General features: G+C 44.8%; 1 protein-coding gene across 1 annotated transcript; it reads left to right on the top strand.

Moving 5' to 3' along the window:
- Positions 1 to 13,628: 13,628 nt before the first annotated feature.
- On the top strand, positions 13,629 to 21,441 carry LOC112880919 (auxin response factor 5-like). Its single transcript, XM_025945648.1, has 15 exons — positions 13,629 to 14,004; positions 14,218 to 14,336; positions 15,721 to 15,819; positions 15,902 to 15,958; positions 16,045 to 16,200; positions 16,305 to 16,389; positions 16,637 to 16,727; positions 16,803 to 16,967; positions 17,076 to 17,198; positions 17,345 to 17,420; positions 17,514 to 17,643; positions 17,759 to 19,626; positions 20,247 to 20,437; positions 20,675 to 20,888; positions 21,008 to 21,441. The coding sequence occupies exons 1-14, from the start codon at positions 13,929 to 13,931 to the stop codon at positions 20,871 to 20,873; spliced, it is 3,435 nt and encodes a 1,144-aa protein (XP_025801433.1). The 5' UTR covers positions 13,629 to 13,928; the 3' UTR covers positions 20,874 to 20,888; positions 21,008 to 21,441.
- The last annotated feature ends 91 nt before the right edge of the window (positions 21,442 to 21,532 follow it).

Genomic DNA, 21,532 nt, shown 5'->3' with positions numbered 1-21,532 from the left:
TCTTTTCTTTTTTTTTTTTTTGCTTTTGTGCATTCCTTTGTGCCAAAATCTTTCCTTTCTGAATGAAATATGTGCAAAGTCCTATAGTGCTTCCAAATTCAGATGCCCTTCAATGTTTCAGGTTTCCAGTATTCAGGAAGTCACTCTCAGGCTGCACTGTGCAGTGTCAGCAAAGCACTTCAGTTCTTGATAGCAGCTGGCAACCAGAATCTACAAACAACAAGAGGATTTTACACACCTCGAGAAGTAATAGGCAGCTTAAAATAATGGATTTGCTCGCACAGAGACTAGACGTTACCCTTTCGTGGCCACGGATTGCTGTGCTGCATCTCCAACACAGCCATTCCTATTCTGAATTTCTGATGGATATGCAGAGCCGGCCACCGACTTCAACTGTTAGACGCAAAGCATCATACAACCGTCAGCAACCATGCAGTACCATGGCTTGTGATCCAGCGTGTAACTCCCTAATTTTTAAATAAAAAATCTAAATAAATTTTGTTAGACTTTTATAGGATCGATAAAGTTTTTATTCAATCTCTTTTAATTTTGAACATTTATCGCGAATTATAAATAATTTACTTAGCTATAAAAAGAAATATAAGAAAAGATAGATCTTGTGCATTTTATGCTACATCGCATCGTTTTATTTCTTGTCTTGTCTTTCAATTAAATTTAAATTCAAATGAATTTGATTGTTTTCTTTTTTCTTCTTTCCTCTCCCTTTTCTCTTTTGGGCTCAACCTAAACCTCTCTCTTTTTCTCTCCTCCTTCCTTCTCTCTTTTTGTCAGCCCAAATCTCCCTCTCCCCTCTCCCCTCTCTCTTCCTCCTCCCGCACGGCCCAGCTCAACCAGCCTGCTCCGCCTAGCCTCTTCCCTTCCTTTCCTCCTCCCGCACGGCCTAGCCCAGACCGGCCTACTCCTCCCCTCTCTCCCTTCTCTCCCCTCTCCCTCGCTACCAGGCGGGTCTCGCCTGTCGGGTCCGTCCCCCACCTCGGCCAGCGCACGCCTCCCCGTGCCGCCTTGGTACACACGCCCAGACCCCCGCGGCCACTCCATAAATAGCGCCCCCCCCCCCCCCCCCCCCCGCCTCCCTTGCCTCCCATCGAGTGGCAGCCACCCCCCTCTCCTCGCAACCCTAGCCGCGCTGAGCTAGCCGCCGCCGCACCTCGGCCGCCCGACGCCTCGTCGCTTCCCTGCTTCCACGAACCACCACCGAAGTTTCACCTTGAGGTAAGGACTGCTGCCGGCCACTTTTCCCCCTCTCTCACCTTCCCGCGCTAGCAATCGCTTGCCGGAGCGCCGCCGTGGCGCGCCAGCTTCCCGCCCTCGCGTGCCCGCATCGACCCCGCCAACACGTTCCCCTTCACCCCCTCGTTCTTCCCGTGCTGGCCGTGCTCGAAATGAGCCCCGGACGCTGTTTTTGGCCAAGTCCAACGAGCCCGCCGTTGTGCGCCGCTAGCTGTGCCAGCCGCTCGAGCCGTCAACGCCGCTCGTGGTCGTCCGATCCCAATCCGGATCACAACAATCCATACAGGTCAACTCTAGATCGATTTGCAAAATAGCTCCTCAGTTTTATGAAAATCAACTCGCGATCTGGCTTAGTTCAAAAATATTTACGGATTGATTCTTTTTCTATTTTAGCCCCTGTCTTTTTCTAAAATCCAACCCGCCGTCCCCAACCCGTCGGTTTTCTATGCTAGCCCCCAAGTTTTAGGTTTATTTATATTTTAATCCTCGATTTATTCGATCAGAGCCTCTTTTAGTTTCAACTCTTTTACAAATAAACCCTTGAAATTATATTTTAGTCATAACTTCTCCGTTCTAACTCCATTTTCATCGATTCTTGCGCTCACGCGATCCTTGCGACGTGTAAAGTAGCTTTATAACCTTGTTTTGTTCTATTTATATTATTTGGTGTACTGTTTCTTATTTGTTGTACTTGCTTGTTTGTATGAACTTGTGCAGTGCGATAGGCGGTGCGCAGTTCGAGGATCCGCAAGACCAAAGTTTTGAAGACACCACTAAGTAGGCAGCAACTCTTTTAGGAAGGTAAGTGGTTCTTGATCATACTTCGGTCCCAATAATGTTAATGCACACATTTACATGCATGTGTCTATGATGGATCCCAAACTAAGCGCGTGCCTAGTTTCTAACGTACTTCCTTGATTAAACCTGGGTTGTTTACTTTACTGCTAGTTGCTCATCTACTTAGGCCTAGTTGGTTAACTTGGAAACAATGCTACATTTGTCCTACTTCATATTCTGGGAAATTTTTATGGTGATAATTATAAGATCATTATTTTTTAATTGGAACATGGAGAACCATTTAGGAAAACAGTGCAACCACAATACCACATAGCTCTGATCTTGACTAATTAATTAGAAATACTAGTTTATGATAATCTTACCGAAAGGGCAAGAGATGTTGCGGGTATAGCTCTTTCCTCTTGAGGTTATGGTATGGTTCTAGTTAAGGCGTCTTCCTCATTAAGGAGAGTTACGACCACTTTGACTTAGCGGATTATCATAGGTTAGAAAATCTTTGTCCCTGCCACTCACCTCGGAAGTGTTTAAGGGTCTTGTAAACCCGGGCATCAAGGGAAACACGAGTTGTGGGTAAAGTGCACAACCTTTGCAGAGTAAAAACTGATATATCAGTCATGCTCACGGTTAAGAGCGGCTTGGACCTTCACATGATAATTGAACTTGAAGATGATCTAAATTGATATTCTTTATTTATATTGTTGGTACCTATCTTTTTTACTTACTTAAGGGTTTATGGTATATATACTTACACTTAGTTAATGCTTGCTAAATAAAATTTGACCAATTAAAAAATGCTTATCGCAGTGAAACCATATCAGTTATTCATTGAATTTGGCCATGCATGACTTGCTGCGTACCAACCATAACCATAAGTGTACTTATGCTTACTTTATTAAAACCAATACTGCTCAAAACAAAATAATTATGTGGAGTTCCATGAAGATTTCGAGAAGTTCTAGGCGCATGTCTCCCAGTCATCTGCCTGTGAAGTTGAAATTCCACTGCTAGTTAAAGATGTTCATTTCTTTGTTTAAGATTAAGACTTTCGATTATATAATAGAGTACTTTAATGCTCTCTTTTGTTATGATATTGTTTTAAATATACACTTCTATCGTCTATCATACGTGCATGAACTTGATCCTGACACATATAGATCATTAGATCATAAATATAAGTTACATCTACTTTCTTCTTAAAATCAGGTTTGACACAGCGGACATCAGAGCAGATGCAATCATGCAAGCAAACAGGCACTGCAACAGCAACAGCAGCACAGTCCTACTCCTAGATGACAAGTCGGCAGGCCGGGAAAGATGTGAAGATGCAGGAAGACGCGTCGGACCCAGGCATCCATCCTTTCACCGGGCGGCAGCTGTATGATTTGATGAGCCCGGCCGATCGTCGTGGATAAGAAGGTGATCAGTGTGCGATCTGGACTTTTTTTTTTGGCTCAATATTTGATCACTTGATTATAGGCTGTTGCAAGGAATCACTGTTGGCACAAGCTGATGTGTTGCAGAAATTGAAGTGCTCTAGCATATGTATACTGTCTGTCGGATTACTTCTAGCATGAGAATCATTTTCAAATTGTTCTTGTGTCGCGGCACTGCATTGTCTTCTTTTTATAATTTTTAGAAAATGGAAACAGTACAACTTTTTTTCTGACTGAATTGCTCTCTCGGAAAGCAGATCCAGCATAGCACAATCTTTCAGCCCTCACCAAAAGGGGTAGGGAAGGCAATAGCTTTTGCAAGGTCCAAATTGACCAAAACTGTTAGGCTCAACCACCAAAGACCAGGCCCATTGTGACCCCACTATGCTCACTGTTCCTGCCCTTCAGCGTCCGGTGATTGGCTGGGCCAGGTCTTAATTGGACCTGGGCCATCCTCCCCAATGTAGTGTCCATCTCAAGAAATCTGCCAAACCAATGGAAGCCAGACTCTGAAGCTAGACCACCATAAGCTGCTGGACATAACCCACCCATATGGTTGGGTTACAGAAGCTACCAAAGAGAAAACGCATCAGGTAACCAGTGCCACTTGACCTGTACCCTAACCATATGCATATGCAAATGCATGCACTTGGACCTGCTATAGCTATCTATCAGAATTCTGGAACATATTCCACTGTCACTGATCTCTAGCACATCTGTTTCAATGCCAACTAGAAGTTTTTTCTCGCTCTGATCTGGGCCGTTCTTTTGGTCGTTTGATGCTGATTTTTGTCTTAAAATTGTGTAGATTTTCCCAGTGAGTTGTTGATGATGCATTGGTGCCATCCAATGAGGACATATGCGCAAGGTCAATTCTGTTATAGATGGGGGGAAAGAAGCTTAGATCATATCCTGGTGAAGTGAAGGAGAATAAAGCCCTTTGAGCCTAGTGTAGTTGCAATGGCAAGCATGAGATGACACCACTCGGCCTAAAGAGATCTGCTTTGCCGCTTGCTGTTACAACCTCACCAATCTTTCTTCGCAAAGAATTCTTCCTTCACAGTACAAGAAAGAAAAAAAAACAAGTGAAGACTAGCATGGTTACTCCAAAACCTTTCAGTTAGGGGTCGCAAGCTTGACATGATAGGATCCTGGACATCTGCAACACGCGTGCTCCACAGATCAAGGGTGCAGTGACGAATCATCCAGCTTCAGGAACATGTTCTTCGGATATTACAATTACAGAGATTACAATTACTGACATGTGTCGGCAAGGATGCAGAGCCTCAGAGCTCCGAGCACACCTGCTGACAAGACATGAATTCTTGTGTGGTAGGAGTAGCGAGCAAGCATATGCTGTCACTTGTGTGCAAGCTGGGATGCTCAGCAGTCACACAAGTCTACCTCATGAGCATGAACTGTGCGCCCTGTACTGTGCGTGCGCTACGCTGTGGCAGCTATCAGTGACTTGACTGCAGTGGCGACTGACTGGTTACCTCTATCACCAGCTGCTGGGTAGATAAGGATGGGGGCCATCTTTGTTTACGCACTGTGTTTCTGCCGGCTCCATGATCGTGTCGGCAGGTTGAAGCTGCTAGCTGCCGGGTAGTAGCAGGATTCGTAATCGTAACCACGAGCTTTTGAAAGTACCCAGGTAGTCATTGCGATCTTGCAAGATTCTTCATTTGACATTGGCAAATGACAGAGATGGGCTCCATGTCATTAGACATCGAGACAAGTAGCCATAACAGGTTAAAGATGGGCAAATAAGAAATTGGCCAAGTAATCGTCACTTAGCCTGGGCATAAAACCCGAGCCCAAAGCCCGAAACCCGAAAAACCCGAGCCTGAACCCATTTAGCCTGAAGCCCGATACCCAATGGGCTCCCGCGGGTATTGAATCGTGAAACCCGAATTAATTTTGGGCTTGTTCGGGTAGTAGGCCGCGGTACCCGAATTACCCGAATAGCCCGAATTTATGTTGTGTTCTACTGTTCTATGCCTTTACTCTTGTTACGAACTTCTCTTAGTCTTATTTTTGTTGACTTGCAGTCTTGCATGCTCTTTAATACTTGTTTGTTTGGCTGTTGTTAACTATTGATCATACTTTAAATCTGTACATGTAACACTGATTTCTAATCTGATATCAAATTTCGGGCCAAATCGGGCTACCCGAACCCGAACCCGAAATATTCGGGTACCCGAAATTTCGGGCTTAGCTTTTGAAAACCCAATTTCGGGTAGCATTTCCGAATACCCGAATTCCCCAAAATCCCGAAAAGCCCGACCTGAAAAATTCGGGTAGCCCGAATGCCCAGACTAAATCGTCACCTCCATCTTAAAATATAAGTTTCCTAAGTCAAATTATTTTAATTTGACCAATTATAGAATAATAATAATAATTACGATGTCAAATAAGTATCATTAGATCCCATTATGAAATTTCTTTTTTATAGTTTACTTCTTTAATATTATAAATGTTACTATTTTCTCAAAAAAGATTGACTTAACTTAACAAACCATGATCTCTTGTATTTCATGAAGAAGTGTGTGTACTTGTATAGAGGCTCATTTTTCAGGGGCGGTTTGGATCTAAGGACTAATTTTTAGCGCGGGTCACATAGTATATTTGGATGCCAATTAGCAGGACTAAATATGATCTAACTATAAAACTAATTGCATAAATGAAGATTAATTTACAAGATCAATCTATTAAACCTAATTAATCCATCATTAACAAGTGTTTATCATAGCTAGGGCTGGATAACGAGCCAGCTCGGCTTGGCTCGGTCCGGCTCGCTAAGATAACGAGCTGGCTCGGCTCGGCTCGTTATCCTAACGAGCACAAAAGCCTGCTCGGCTCAACTCGGTCCAGCTCGTGAGCTAGCTCGAGCAGCTCTTGAGCCAAAACGTCAATATCAGCTGCTCGTGCTCCTCCTCCATGGTAGCTCCTCGCGGTGCTTCCCATGGCCGTGTGCCCCTGTCCTTGCCCCTGGTACTCGGAGCAGGGAGTCCGGAGGGGAGCATGCGGGAGAGAGGGGAGCAGGGGAGCGACAACGAGAGAACTGCAGGGGACCGGTGGGCGGCAAGCTGGCGACCGTCCTTTTGCGTCAAGGCCGGTGCCACAACAGCTTGGCGGCGCGATTCGAGGGAGATGGGAGTAGGGAGGCTGGAGAGGAGCGACGGCGAGGGGACGTGTAGCGCCGGTGGGTGGCGAGCCGGCGACCTCCCTAGCATCGGTGCCTGGTTCCCCAGTGGCCTGGCGGTGCAACTTGAGGGAGGAGATAGGAGCAGGGTGGCCGGAGGAGCACGGCCGCGAGGGAGGCTGCAGGGGGCGGCAGGTGGCGAGCCGGGGACCGTCCTTGGCATCGACGCCTGGTACTCCGACGGCCTAGCGGCATGACTGGAGGGAGGGGATAAGATGTGATGGGATTTTTTTTAGGGTGAGTCGGTGACAGGAATTGGAACCGCTCAAGTAGACAAGTCGCTCTAGGGTTCATGCGGTAAGTGGGTCGTGGGGCTTATCGGACGGTGTTTGGGCTAGCGGCCTGCTGGTACACGCAGCTCGTTGAGCTTGCGAGCTGCTTGCGAGCTGGCTCGAAGTCGCTCGTTATACTAACAAGTACAAAGTCGAGCCGAGCCGGCTGCGAGTCAAGCGAGCTCACGAGCCACAAGCATTTTTTTTCCAGCTCTAATCGTAGCACAATATTGTCAAATCATGAACTAATTAGGTTTAATAGATTCATTTCGCGAATTAGTCTCTATTTATGTAATTGATTTTATAATTAGTCTATATTCTAATTAGTGTTCAACATCCAATGGACTATAAAAATTAGTGGGGAGGATCAAACAGCTCCTACCAAAACGAATCTAGTACAAACCGTATCACCCTAGCCGTAAAAGGTGTGACAAGTGTCCCGACCGGTAAAAGTTGGTATATGTGCTGTGGAAAGCAAGTGTAAAATTGAAGAGTGAAAAAATCATGAACTTGAGATATGTCGGGTGGTCTGGATGAAGGCTCCTATAACCCATCTTTCTGAATACTGGTAACATCAAAGAAGGAGCTGGTGAATATCAAAAAAAGAAGAAGAAGGAGGAGAAGGAACTGGTACAGGCAGATGTGAGGAGTAATGCATAACGGAGCTAGATACTGCAAGAAGTTTTGTCCTTTTTTCAGACATTCTTTTGATGGAAAATAAACCGCTCAATTAGTAGTTTAGTACACACTCATTCTATTTTAAATTATAGTAAATTTTGGGATGGGAGGAGTGTTATAATAAGTTTTCAGGCCTGTTTTGCAGGATTTATTTCAGCTTCGGTTTCATCTATTTTACGCAAATCGAGGTATTGTAGTGTGAAGCCGTTTTGTAAGCATCTGCTAGAATAAACTAGAAGCTGGATGAAATTATTTTTAACTTTACCGGCTTCGGCTTGGTTAGTAAAACCGTTTTGGAAGAAAGCTTCCAAACCGGCCCATAGTATTTACCTTAAACTTGTTGAGGAGAATGTGCGATGGTCCTAACATTGTGAAACAAATGATTTCCTGTTGCATCTCAAGCCAGGCAGCACTCGAGCTTTCCGCGCCACACGTCTGCTACTCGTTGGCTGCTGCTGCTCTCCGTGACACACGGGTTGCCAGGTAACCTGTTTCACTCTGATTGGAGCAGGGATGGCTGTCTCGGTGCCAAGGGACAAGCCAAATCCACAAGGGGTCCCATGATCCCATCCAAAGTGTGCACCGCAGGTGAACTGTGCCTGTGTGTGCAAGTTTGTGTTCCCCTTCCAGGACAGGCTCTGTACTACATTAGCAGGTCGATTACCTACTTACTGCCACCATCTGATGTTAATGGTGGATTTTACCTGCTTGTCATGCAGCACTTGTAGTTTGTTAAAACTTTGCCATTCTTGTTGAGCTGCCATGCTGCATGGTCTTTTTTTTTTTGGCAATTTTGCTCCTGGACACTCTACGATGTCGTTCTTTGCCACAGGACACTACTCAATCTTACCTTTGCTGCTGGACACCCTTTAAGCGTGCATATTTGCCAATGGACACCACAGCGATTATAATATTCATTTTGAAAAAAATGGAGGGAGAAAAATTTGTAAATACCTATACTACCCCTGTGCCGGCGGTTTCCTCCCGCCACGCCCCCCCCCCCCCCCCCCCCCGCAGGGCACCCCCCCGCGGCGAGGCAAGCAGGGGCGCCCCCCACCCCCCCGGCGAGGCAAGGGGCGCCGCCGCCGGCGCGCTGAGCAGGGGCGCCCCCCCCCCCCCCCGCCCCCGCGCGAAGCAAGGCAGGGCACTCCCCCCCGCGGCGAGGCAAGCAGCCCCCCCCCCACCCACCCCCCGGCGAAGCAAGGCAGGCACCCCCCCCCCCCCCCCCCCCCGGCGCCGCCCCCCCCCGGAAAGACGCGTGTGAGTGCGAGAGTGTGCCAGCGATGACATGCCCTTTCCCACGTAACATCACTAGTCGGAGTTCACCCTCACGTGTTTGAATTCCCATTGGCTAATAACTTGCCTAATCAGCCTTGATTCGTTTGACCTCACCATCCTTATCTACCCGTATTACTAGGGCCTCGTTTAGATCGCAAGTTTGTATAACATTTGGAACTTTTTGCTACTGTAGCGTTTTCGTTTGTATTTGACAAATTTTATCTAATCATGGTCTAACTAGGCTTAAAAGATTCGTCTCGTGATGTACAATTAAACTGTGCAATTAGTTATTTTTTTTACATATATTTACTGCTCCATGCATGTGTTCCAAAATTGATGTGATGGAGAGAGAGTGTAAAAATTATAACATTTGCAATGCATCTAAACGGGGCCTAGTACTATTTTGACGCCCATCACTGGCAAGAGCTATCTGGCACATGCATATACAAGTCGTTATTAAAAAATTTCAAAAGTGACTGAAGTTTTTTTTATAAGAAAAGTGACTGAAGTAGGCTACTCTATACAACTACTCCAGTACAGTACGGTCGGTTTTGGCGACGGTCGATCTTAGCATTTTATGGAGGAAAGTGCGTTTTTTGAGGGAGTTTGAAGGCAAGGGAACCCGCAATTCATGTTTAATTTTTTACCTTACGTCCTAAACAGAATAAAGCTTTCGCTTCTCGAGAAGTTAAATATTTTCAAATTTATCTAAAATTATATAAAAATTGAGTAACATCTTCAAATAGATTTAGTATAGAAATATATTATATAATTAATCTAATAATATTTATTTTATAATATAAATATTAAAACTATTTTGTATAAATTTGATATTTAATTCCTCGGGGAGGCAGATGTATTTTTGGATGGAGCGAGTATATATTATCTTTTGCCGTTGCAGAGCAAGCGGCGCGCGCGGCCCCCGAGACGCACGACCAAGCAGGAGCGGCGCACGCCGGCGCGGACACCGAGGCTCGCCGCTCGTTAAACTACTCCACCCCCTGCCATCGTATAGGTCTGCAACAACAATGGCAGGTAGTAGCAGTACAGTCAAGAATGAATGCGCAAAGCAGAGCGCCCTCCTGTCTCGAGACACGAGGCTGTCAACGGCCGCCACTCCATTCCGTTCCGCGCGGCGGCGAGGACACGAGAGGGCGGCGGCGACCGGCGAGGACGACACCGCCCCTGCTGGCGGTTGCTGCCGCCGTGCCGTCGGCGCGTCGCGTGCCGCGGCTGCAGCGGGGCTCAGGACTGAGGAGCAGCAGGGGGCGAGGCTAGTGGCCGGAAGCCATCGATCGATTGGACGGACCAGAGGGAGCAGGAGCAGTAGCAAGCTATTCCTGCGTAGGCTATCGACAGAGGGGGCTGGGAAAGCCGGCGAGCAGGGGGTCGGTGTCCCCCGGCGAGGCGGCAGGGCGGCGGCCGGAAAATGCTGTCGGGCGCGCCGCGGCCCTGCGGCTGCCACACGCGTCGCGTCAATCATTCCATGTTGCCTCTGCCGGCTGCCGCGCCGCTGCTCAGCTCAGCTACCGGGGGCTCGAACTCGGACACTGGAAGCACTGCTCGGCCTGTTGCGGTGTCCACAAAAGCTCACAAGCTTACACACACACGTTGGCAGCAGGCTAACGGCAAGAGTAATGACCCCTGCATGATATTGATACTAGTACAAGGATAGTTTAGCTGTAAATCTGTAATCCTGAAAACCAAGTTCATTCCGCCCTCGGCGAGTAGGAGGCAGGGATAGGTGGACGGTAAATAAAGCGACTATCAGATCCTTTTAGCATAAATTAGCTGTGTTTTTCCCATAAAAAACAAAACTAGCTGTGTTTAATTAGCTGGCTAATAGCTTTTGGGAGCTTGACTAACAATTAATCCAGTGATTTGTCGTCATATTTTGGATCAACTAGAGCTAATTCATAGCCGCTACTCCCTTCTTACTAAATTATCAATCGTTTTGGATCAACTAGAGCTAATTCATAACGACTAATAATTTGGAATGAAGGGAGTAACATTTAGCCTTGTGTATCCAATTCCATATTTTTGTCAGAAGGAACTAAAACACATACAATCTTATACATACACCTACTCACCACTCTTATGAATGCACGCTCAGCACAGCTTATCCCTATAAACGTTCCTGAGTTAGCAAATAATGTATCAGTCATCTTGTATCCTACTAGCATCCTACCACGTCTGTCTCTGCTGCTGCATGCATCTGCTCTTTTCTAATCTCTACTATCTCGTTGGGACTCAATCGCTTGACACTTAGCTTGCAGCCCTAGTCCCACTGCACACTGATCAGCACACAAGTTAAGCACTGGATATCTATTCATAGCACCTGCGACTAGCCATCATACTATTGCATATATTTGCTGGAGATAATAATATATTATGATACAGCGGCTAGTCGCAGGTGCTATGAATAGATGCTGGGGCTGGCGGCCTGTCCCTGTACTGACAGCAGGCTCAAGTAGCTGGCCATGGACCCTCTGCCATCGCTGCCTGATGGCGCCTTAAACACCCCAACTAATCACACGCAATGATACGCCGCTGCTCCTGCTAATCCGCATCCCAAGCCATCGGCCTTTCTAATTCTACAGGTCAGAAAGTACAAAGGGCTCAAAAAGGGGTGAGTGGTGGGTGCATGGTGTCATGTGGATCACACCTGCATGTGCAGAATTCCATCCGAATTTGCATGGGTTGGGGGTCCTTTCCCTCTTCTCGGAAGGATCTCTTGCTTGGGAGCTCCCTGTGTTGGCAAGTGGCATCATGTGCACACCACCAAGGCAAACGGCAGACATTCTAGTGTACCATTGCCGCGTTAAATTGTAGACATACTCCCAAATAGAGTAATAATATACACTCTGATCTCATTTTCTATGGTGTTAAAGGGGCCAGATTATCACCGAACACACGCTAGAATTTACCCATTATGCGATATGTCTACAAATAAGATTGGGTCTATGCAGAAGCGGACCATGGTGGAGGTGAAATTGGGCATCGGCCCCTGCTTCCTCCATGCGCTGCTCCACTGCAAGTCTATGTGTGTACTTATTTGGCTTATGTTCACAAGCAGAAATCCACAAGAGTAAACTCGATTGGCCTCTGCTTGGTCTGGCTCTACGTTCTGCCAGTGGATCTATGTCTAAAAAAATAAAATAACTAATAATTTAAAATAGTTATAGTTGCTATGCATTTTCTTTTTAGAGAGACCGAACAAGTTGCTATGAACTTACACAATGGTTGAAAGCTACACATCATATCGTAGAGTGAGGCATGTTGTGTTGAGCAATTGGTTACTCGGGGATTGTAGCTCTATTGCTTTGGAGTAACTAGCGAAGATCTCTTTTTTTATCGTAGAAAAGATCTCTTTTTTCTTGCAATAGAAAAAGTATAATTGCAAATCATAACGCAAAAAAGTGTGACGGTGGCAAGTTAACGCGTTGGTGACTAGGGTGCATAACGGTGGTCAATGATGGCACCTAGGTCGTTAGAAGGCATGCAACTGCTACCCGTTTGCTCCAGCCTGCTGGCATGCAACTGTTGTCGTTTGTCATTTTTCTCCATATTAGCGTTCTCCTTTTCTTTTGTATTCTGGTCTGTCAGTTATCTTTATTCACGCTTTTTTTTTGACATGAATAGGCAGTTCTTGTGCCCATTTCGTTTCTTGTAAAAAAGGATGACGAGGCAAAAGTAACGTGTGTGCTCCTAGAATTCACGTGGAATCCAGGCGCAAGCGACGAATGGCCCCACTTTCATACACACTATAAACTAATAAAAAAAGGAGCGAGGGATGCCTTGTTCCTGCTACATACTCCATTATTACTTGGAACAAATTGTTAAAATATGGAGATGGCATAGAACATGAAAGATTGTAAGATGACAAGTTTGAGGGCGGTTTTGAATTGTTTTTTCACATTAACTGTAAACTATGAGTTAAGAGAGGCAACATGCTCCATTCATCAGACTTAAAATGTTCACTGCTCTAGTACTAAATTGGAGGCAAATCCATTCCCAACCCTTATTCATCGATATTTATGCTGCCTGCCAAATTATCCAAACACCTCTTGTTGAGCACATGGGGTTGTCAATGTCTTTCTTCGTCACCTGTAAACTCGCTATCACTGGCACTGTAACACTGTTTATTATTGGCCATGCCAAATGAAGTTTATCATGTATAGAGGGGTGGCACACGCACAAGCATAAAAATGTATCCTACTTTCTCCTATTAGAAGCATAAGTCTAATATCTAAAATTGACAAACTTAAATTTTTCTCCTATAACAAACTCAAATTGACCATCAGTATCTAAAATTCTATATAGATTGGCAACACAAGATTAATATTTGTAGATTCATTTATGAAAACTACTTTCATAATATATAACTATTGTATTTAAGATAATAGCATTTTCTAAAGTATTGATATTTAAATTTGAAAGAAGTTTTAACCTACGGAAAACCTAGAACCCTACTTATATTTGTGATCAGAGAAAATAGAAATAAAAAATCTTACCGCGAGGAAAACATTGTGTTGGAGGCGGAGCATTTCATTTCAGAGATGCAAAAGTTGGAGACGCGGCTGGGACTGAGCTGATGAGAGCTCCAGGCGGAGGCAGCGCTGTCTCCACGCCCCGCACCCCCCCCCCCCCCCCCCCCCCCACATCGCAAGAAGACGAGGCAAAAGAGAGAAACAAGGAGCGTTTCGTTTTAACTCCCGAGGCAACGCACCAACCAGCCCAGGCAGCTCAGCCTCGGGTCTCCCCTCTCCCTCTCGCTCCCTCTCTCTCTGGGACGGCCCTTGGTCTTCGTGTGCTGCTGCCCGCGTTGTCGGGGAGGCGCCGCCACGCCGCGCACCTAGCACCGCCGCCCGAGCAAGTAGGTAGTAGCAGGTTTCTGCCAAGAACCACCAGGCCAGCCGGCGGCGGCGCCATCTTGCTGGCAGCGCCGCGGCGCGGCGCCTCTGCCTGCTCCATGCTTGAGGAGCAGTGAAGCTCCCGCGTGGCCGCGCGACCATGAAGCCGTCCCCGGCGAGCTCTGGTGTCGCCCCAGCGGCCGCGGCCGCCTCCGCCGGCGGGGCGCCACCCGAAGGTACTTCATTTACCTTCCTCATGCGTCGCGCGCGTCTGTCGCGGGTTTTGACGCAGCGCCGTGCGCGTCGCTGGCGGTGACCGGCGGTAACAGCGCCAACAAATTGGTAGTTTGCATATGGGCGCGTGTTCTGCCGGAGTTCAGAAAGGTGTCTCTTTTTTTTTTGTGTGTGTGTTCTGTCGCTGACGCCGGCCGCGGCGGCGGTGTGCGCAGGGGAGCGGAAGGCGCCGGCAATCAACGCTGACCTGTGGTACGCCTGCGCGGGCCCGCTCGTGTCGTTGCCGCCGGTGGGCAGCCTCGTCGTCTACTTCCCGCAGGGCCACAGCGAGCAGGTGAGGGCGGCCTCCTTGTCATGCCCAGTCCGTGCTTCTTCTCCTTGCAACTGGATGTTCTGTTGTTGTAATATGTCGTGATGGGTCCGCGTTCTCTATGGGATTTTCTGATCAAATCTTCGATTGGTTTATCGATCTCTTGTCGGTGTTCTATTGTTCTTGTCCAAAATTTGTAGTTTATTTCTGTTTTTTCAGGTGAAAGTTTCTATTTTGCCGGGAGTTCTTGGTTGCAATTGCTTCATGTCGAGGTTTATTGCTAAAGTAAAATGTTTTTGTAGCGTAGAGGGACATAAGGTCACTATTAGTGTAGTAATAAAACAATTGTTTAACTAGTATGGAACCTACTAATTGTTCCTAAGCTAACTGGAATAGTAGTTTTCCTATAATCTGCGTTGCTACCAGTATTTGGTGAAAAATTATCATTCATATCTTTTTGCTAATGTCTTCCAGGTTCCATTGCATAAACCTGCTAATATTAAGCTCATTATCAAAGTGTTTCGAACTATTGGGAGCCTACTTATTTCTTTCTTCTGTTGGTTTTGGTGTGCTGTGTACTATTTCCCTGTAAGGAGTTTGGTGTACATGAAGCATCTTCTGTACATGTGGGCTGATTGCATTTATGGTCCTGGGACAGTAATTTCTGTTGTACCTTCTAAAATTTGGCATTGGAATAACATGTTTCGAGAATTATTTGTTTTGTGATTTGAATTATGATATATTGCTCTAGTTACCAAAAAAAGACTCAATTCTAAATCCAAAAACTAGTATGGGGAGGCATAGTGTTGCAATATTATGTTTTTAGAAAGATGAGACCATAAATTAGTTTTTCTATTTCAAAAGAGAAGTATGGGAAATAAAATCCTTTTGTTTTTATGGCATTTGGTTGCGTCTCACATGATGGCAGAGATCAGAGTACTCATTACAAAGAGTCTATCTAAGAAAAAGTTTACTCGTGCGGTGCTCCTTTCTTTCTGCAGATTACTTTTCACTTCTTTAGTCAAACTGCAGAAAGGGTTTGCTAAAAGGGTAGCATGTTTGAATGGCCCTACTTTCTTAATTATATCATGAAATGATCTTTTATTGCAAAAACCACAGTATAGTGATGAGTCTCCAGACTTGCACATTTTGAATAGCCATGCCTCAATGATAAATATTTGCTCATGTGCCATACTGATTGTAACGTGGTAATGAACACATGAACAGGAAGTAGTGGTATATCAACCAAAGAAATTACTGAATATTGGTCCACCTACTTGCTGCTTAAATTCATTGAGAAATTGAGGCTAAGAAAAAAAAGTTACCTTGAATCTTATTCAATACAAATGCTCTTTGCTTTCTTCAGAAAAGAAAGTATATGTTTGAACTTAGTATGCTTCTGACTCAGGTTGCAGCTTCTATGCAAAAGGATATTGATGCTCATGTGCCAAGCTACCCAAATCTTCCCTCGAAGTTGATATGTCTTCTTCACAGTGTTACTTTGCATGTAATCTACAGTTCCTTGCCTGTTCTTTTGACATGTAGCTTACAATCACCAAGTACAAAAGTCATTTCGCTTTCATTCTCAGGCCGATCCAGACACTGATGAGGTGTATGCTCAGATGACTCTTCAGCCAGTGAACACAGTGAGCATCTTGAATTTGTGGTTTCCCAAAAAAAAAGTCCTTTGTTTGTTCCAATGCCTAAAACCATGGCTTTGACTTTGGTTTAGTATGGAAAAGAGGCTTTACAGCTATCTGAGCTTGCACTAAAACATGCAAGGCCACAGATGGAGTTCTTCTGTAAGACACTTACTGCAAGTGATACAAGTACACATGGAGGCTTCTCTGTGCCTCGCCGTGCGGCAGAGAAGATATTACCTCCACTGGTATGCAGGCATTGAATATCTAGCATTGCCACAAGTAAATATTTGCTGCTTATTGACTTCATAGTGCTGTTGTAATTTTTATACTCTCCTCGTTTGCCCTATAGGACTTCAATATGCAGCCTCCAGCTCAAGAACTGCAAGCCAGAGACATACATGACACTGTGTGGACATTTCGCCATATATTTCGAGGTGGGGAAATCATAGCACTTTCGGTGCTACAAAATAGTAGTATCAGTAGGACCTTTCCATTTTTATGCAAGTATTTCCGTCCTGAAACAAGGAGTTTCATGCAAGTTTGAAGACCTTGCACATTGTTCTTTTATGTCCTAGATGATCTGCAAAAAGCTATACTGTTACTGTTGATAACACTAGATGCCCTCAGATTGTAGATGCAACTTTGAATACTCTTAGTCATTTTGTACTTTGATATAATCAGGTCAGCCCAAACGGCATTTACTAACTACTGGCTGGAGCCTTTTCGTGGGCGGCAAGAGACTATTTGCTGGTGATTCTGTCATTTTTGTTAGGTAAGTTCCATGGAAAAGCTTGTCATAGTTGGGAGTGTAAATGTCTATCTTACATTTTGATTTATGATGATTTAGGGACGAAAGGCAGCAACTTCTATTGGGAATCAGGCGGGCTAGCCGACAACCAACTAATATATCTTCTTCAGTACTTTCAAGTGACAGCATGCACATAGGAGTTCTCGCTGCAGCGGCCCATGCTGCTGCCAACAATAGCCCATTTACCATATTTTACAACCCAAGGTGAGTAATGTTTCTACACTGTGTTTTTTCTACCATGGTAGCTCTAAATAACCTTTTTATGTAATTGAGTAGCTATCAAACTGATTTATCTGAAATATGAACTTTCAGGGCTAGCCCTACTGAATTTGTTATCCCGTTTGCGAAATACCAGAAGGCATTGTACAGTAACCAGATATCTTTAGGAATGCGATTCCGGATGATGTTCGAGACTGAGGAATTAGGGATGAGAAGGTACGGTGGCTCTTTTTACCTACATAAGCTCTACTTGGCAAGTCATTGGGAAGCAATCAATTTATATCTATTCAAACACAAAGAATGATATCCATGTTTTTGTTGCCTATTGTACATTACTAATTAAATTATTGAACGTTTTTCAGGTACATGGGTACTATAACTGGGATAAGTGATCTAGATCCTGTACGATGGAAAAACTCCCAGTGGCGCAACTTGCAGGTTAGATTGCTGGCCACATCTTTGATGACAGTCTTGGTTTGCATTCTTCTTTTTATGTTGTATCTGATTCACAGATTTAATGTTATTTGGAAGGTTGGCTGGGATGAGTCTGCAGCAGGTGAAAGGCGGAACAGAGTTTCAATGTGGGAGATTGAACCAATTGCTGCTCCTTTCTTCATATGCCCCCAGCCTTTCTTTGGTGTAAAGCGCCCTAGGCAATCAGGTAAAGAAGCCTTATGGTTCATTTTTCAGTATTAGATTGGAAATTCAAACTGCATATCACTATATGTACCACTTTCCATAGTTTCCATGGTTCACTTTTATACTCGAATCGACAGATGATGAGTCATCAGAGATGGAAAACCTTTTCAAGAGGACAATGCCTTGGCTTGGTGAGGAAATATGCTTAAAGGATGCTCAGACCCAAAACACCACAATGCCTGGTCTGAGCTTGGTTCAATGGATGAACATGAACAGGCAGCAGAGCTCCACATTAGCTAATACAGGCATACAGTCTGAGTACATACATACTCTAAGTAACCCTGCCATGCAAAACCTTGGCGCCACTGAGCTTGCAAGGCAGCTCTATGTGCAGAGCCATCTCCTGCAACAAAACAGTGCACAGCTTAATGCTTCCAAGCTCCCTCAGCAAATGCAGCCTATCAATGAGCTGTCCAAAGGAGTACTATCGTTTAATCAACTTGATGCCATATCCAATCAAGAACAGAAACAAGAAGCTGGCAACCAGCAGAGGCAGCAGCAGACTGTTAGCCAAGCAATTCCTTTAAGCCAGGCTCAAGCCACTCTTGTCCAGGCCCAGGTAATTGTCCAGAATCAGATGCAGCAGCAGCAGCAGCAGCAGCAGCAGCAACAACAACAACCACAACAGCCGTCTCCAACTAAGAACCAGCAAGGGACCAGTAATCAACAGCTGTTTCTTTCCCAGCAACAGCAGGACCAGAATTTGCAACTGCAGCAGCAACAGCAGCTTTTACTTAAGCAACTGCAGCGGCAGCAGCAGCATAATCAGCAGCTAAATAAGTTGCCTGGTCAGCTCATGAATATGGCTGGTCAGCAGACTCAACTGTCTGACCAGGAACTTCAGTTGCAGCTCTTGCAGAAACTACAGCAGCAGTCACTCATTTCACAGCCAGCAGTTACACTCTCACGATTACCGCTAATACAGGAACAGCAGAAGTTACTTTTGGACATTCAGCAGCTATCGAGTTCTCGTTCACTTGCCCAGCAGCGGATCACGCCTCAGCAAGATAGCAAAGTTTCACTGCAAGCATCATCGGCCCCACCACCAATGAAGCAAGAGCAACAGCAGAAGCTTTCACAGAAACAAGTTGCACTTGCAGATGTGTCAGATGTTGCCTTTCCACCGATCTCATCAACCAATGTTGCTGGGAAAGCTGGAAGCCCGTTGATTATTCCGGGTGCTGCACAATCTGTACTAACTGAGGAAATTCCTTCTTGCTCCACATCACCTTCTACAGCTAATGGAAATCATTTGGCACACCCAACCACTGGCAGGAACGAGCATTGCAAAGTTAACATAGAGAAGGTGCCTCAGTCATCTGCTCTGATGTCGATTCCAACATCTGTTGAAGCAGTAACAGCAGCTCCAATAATGGGCAAAGATTTGTCAAAGTTGAACCATAATGTGAAGGGGAATGTGATCACCTCAAAGTCACCGACTAGTGGGACTGGTCCTGACAATCTTTTGAACAACGTACCATCAACAGACAACCTGGAAACAGCTTCATCAGCAACTTCATTATGGCCTACCCAAACAGATGGACTTCTGCATCAAGGCTTCCCCACTTCTACCTTCAATCAGCAGCAAATGTTCAAAGATACACTTCCAGATGTGGAAATTCAAGATGTGGATCCGACTAACAATGCCTTCTTTGGGATAAGCAATGATGGTCCGTTGGGCTTTCCTATGGAAACAGAAGGCTTGTTGGTAAGTGCAATTAATCCTGTGAAGTGTCAGACTCATATGTCAACTGATGCTGAGAACAATTACCATATACAAAAGGATGCTCAGCAAGAGATTTCAACTTCCATGGTTTCACAGTCATTTGGTCATTCTGATATAGCTTTTAATTCCATTGATTCTGCAATCAACGATGGTGCCCTGTTGAACAGAAATCCTTGGCCCCCTGTACCTCCACCACAGAGAATGCGGACATTCACCAAGGTTTGCACTTCTCCTTTACATTCTCAACTCGCCAACAATATAAAATTCTAGTAGTATAATTTCGTTGGTCTGTTGACTAATTACAATAGAAAATTGTGGGGCAATAATGGAAGAAGGCAATATACTTCTGATCACTGCTTCATATCAAATAGAAGAGATGATATGTTGGAGTAGATATGACAATTTATGTGAAGTAGGTCCTCCCAAATTTTCCAAAAATTCAGATCTAACGAATTTAAGGACGGAGCGGTGAAAGTTCAATTTTATTCCGACTATTACTGAATCGTATATAATATAGATGTGTTCCTCTGGAAAGAAAAGAATGCAGTTGTTATGATTTTAGTTGTGCTAGTATATCGTGCAGTGTTATTATAACAATTGAGAAGTCTGCTAGCTGTGAAGCAATTTTGAAATCGTGACCCAAATGGGATACCCATGTGTGCTTCTATGTATGGTTGATGAGATGGCCACGTATAGCTTTAAAAACTTCTCAAGGACAGGACACAGAATTGGGACCTCCTATGATTATGCATACTCTGGAGCCATAAACTCTTGAGCATGTGCTTTGTTTGCTACAGCCATTCATTCTTCTGAATGTAACCCTAACATAAATCTTGTAGGTCTACAAACGTGGAGCTGTAGGCCGGTCAATTGACATTGGTAGGTACTCTGGGTACGAAGAATTGAAGCATGCTTTGGCCCGCATGTTTGGTATTGAGGGCCAACTTGAGGACCGACAGAGAATAGGCTGGAAGCTAGTCTACAAGGATCATGAGGATGACATCCTACTTCTTGGTGATGACCCATGGGAGTAAGTTTACCTTTCTACTTGTGCTTATATCAAAATTTGGATACACTATCAAAAAGTTGTCAAGAAAATAAATATTGTAAAAGAACCTAATAATATATGTATATGCTGTCTAGAAATGTTAGTGGAGAATACTAATATAGCCAAAAAGAATATACAAATGTGGACAGCACTGTTTATGAATGAAAGAAGGATTATATTGGTTATCATTGCGATAAAAATCTGATGTTCATTATACAGGGAGTTTGTGAACTGTGTGAAGTGCATTAGGATCCTATCCCCTCAAGAAGTGCAACAGATGAGCTTAGAAGGTGACTTGGGGAACAATGTCCTCTCCAACCAGGCTTGCAGCAGCTCGGATGGTGGGAACGCCTGGAGGCCTCACTGTGACCAGAACCCAAGTAACCCTTCCATTGGCTTCTATGACCAATTTGAATGACCTGATCATCAACAAGTACGTTCACATTGTTCACTTGCAGTATCTGTCTTCATTCCTATGTTGGTTACTGAATTGGCTTTCTGTCTTCATTCCTATGTTGGTTACTGAATTGGCTTTCATAATTATCGATTCAGAAATGGATAGACGAGGAGTACGGCTGCAAAAAGCCAGCAGTGTTCAGCCGTCAACAAAATTATGACCTGGAAGAGTTATGCCGTGCAGAATGTTGTAGATGTCTAGGCTTTTATATCTGGGAGGGCAAATGCTCCGCAGATTAGGTTATGTTTTGGATATATGTGTAGCTTTCTCGGTTAAAACAATGCAGGCATGGGAATGTAACTTACCTAGAGCTGTGGTGTGTCAGACTTCAGACAAAGGGTTAGACAAAATCTGAACATCAGATAGAGGGGGTAGCAGATCTGAAGATAAAATATTTGGTGAAGAACATTTGTACTGAACTGCTGCAGGGTTGCTTGAAACCCATATAGCATAATCAGTCTCATTTCAGAAAACAATGATGCAGATTTTGAGGTTCTACTGATTAGGAGTATGTCTCGTATGAATTTCCCATTCGAGTATACTTACATGACATGCTTGCTATCATAATTTCTTGTTTTCTAATTTGAGAAAGTCTGGCAGACAAAACTACATCATGGACG

Source organism: Panicum hallii, chromosome 1, assembly GCF_002211085.1.
Source record: "Panicum hallii strain FIL2 chromosome 1, PHallii_v3.1, whole genome shotgun sequence".
In the NCBI taxonomy this organism is placed as follows: domain Eukaryota; kingdom Viridiplantae; phylum Streptophyta; class Magnoliopsida; order Poales; family Poaceae; genus Panicum; species Panicum hallii.
The sequence above is the reverse complement of the archived record's forward strand: the minus strand, read 5'-3'. Positions and strand labels throughout refer to the sequence as shown.

Coding starts and splice junctions, on each gene's coding strand:
- LOC112880919 (XM_025945648.1), top strand. CDS start 13,929: ATGAAGCCGTCCCCGGCGAGCTCTGGTGTCGCCCCAGCGGCCGCGGCC. Junction 15,820..15,901: donor TTCACAGTGTTACTTTGCAT/GTAATCTACAGT, acceptor TTTCATTCTCAG/GCCGATCCAGACACTGATGA. Junction 16,390..16,636: donor ATTTCGCCATATATTTCGAG/GTGGGGAAATCA, acceptor TGATATAATCAG/GTCAGCCCAAACGGCATTTA.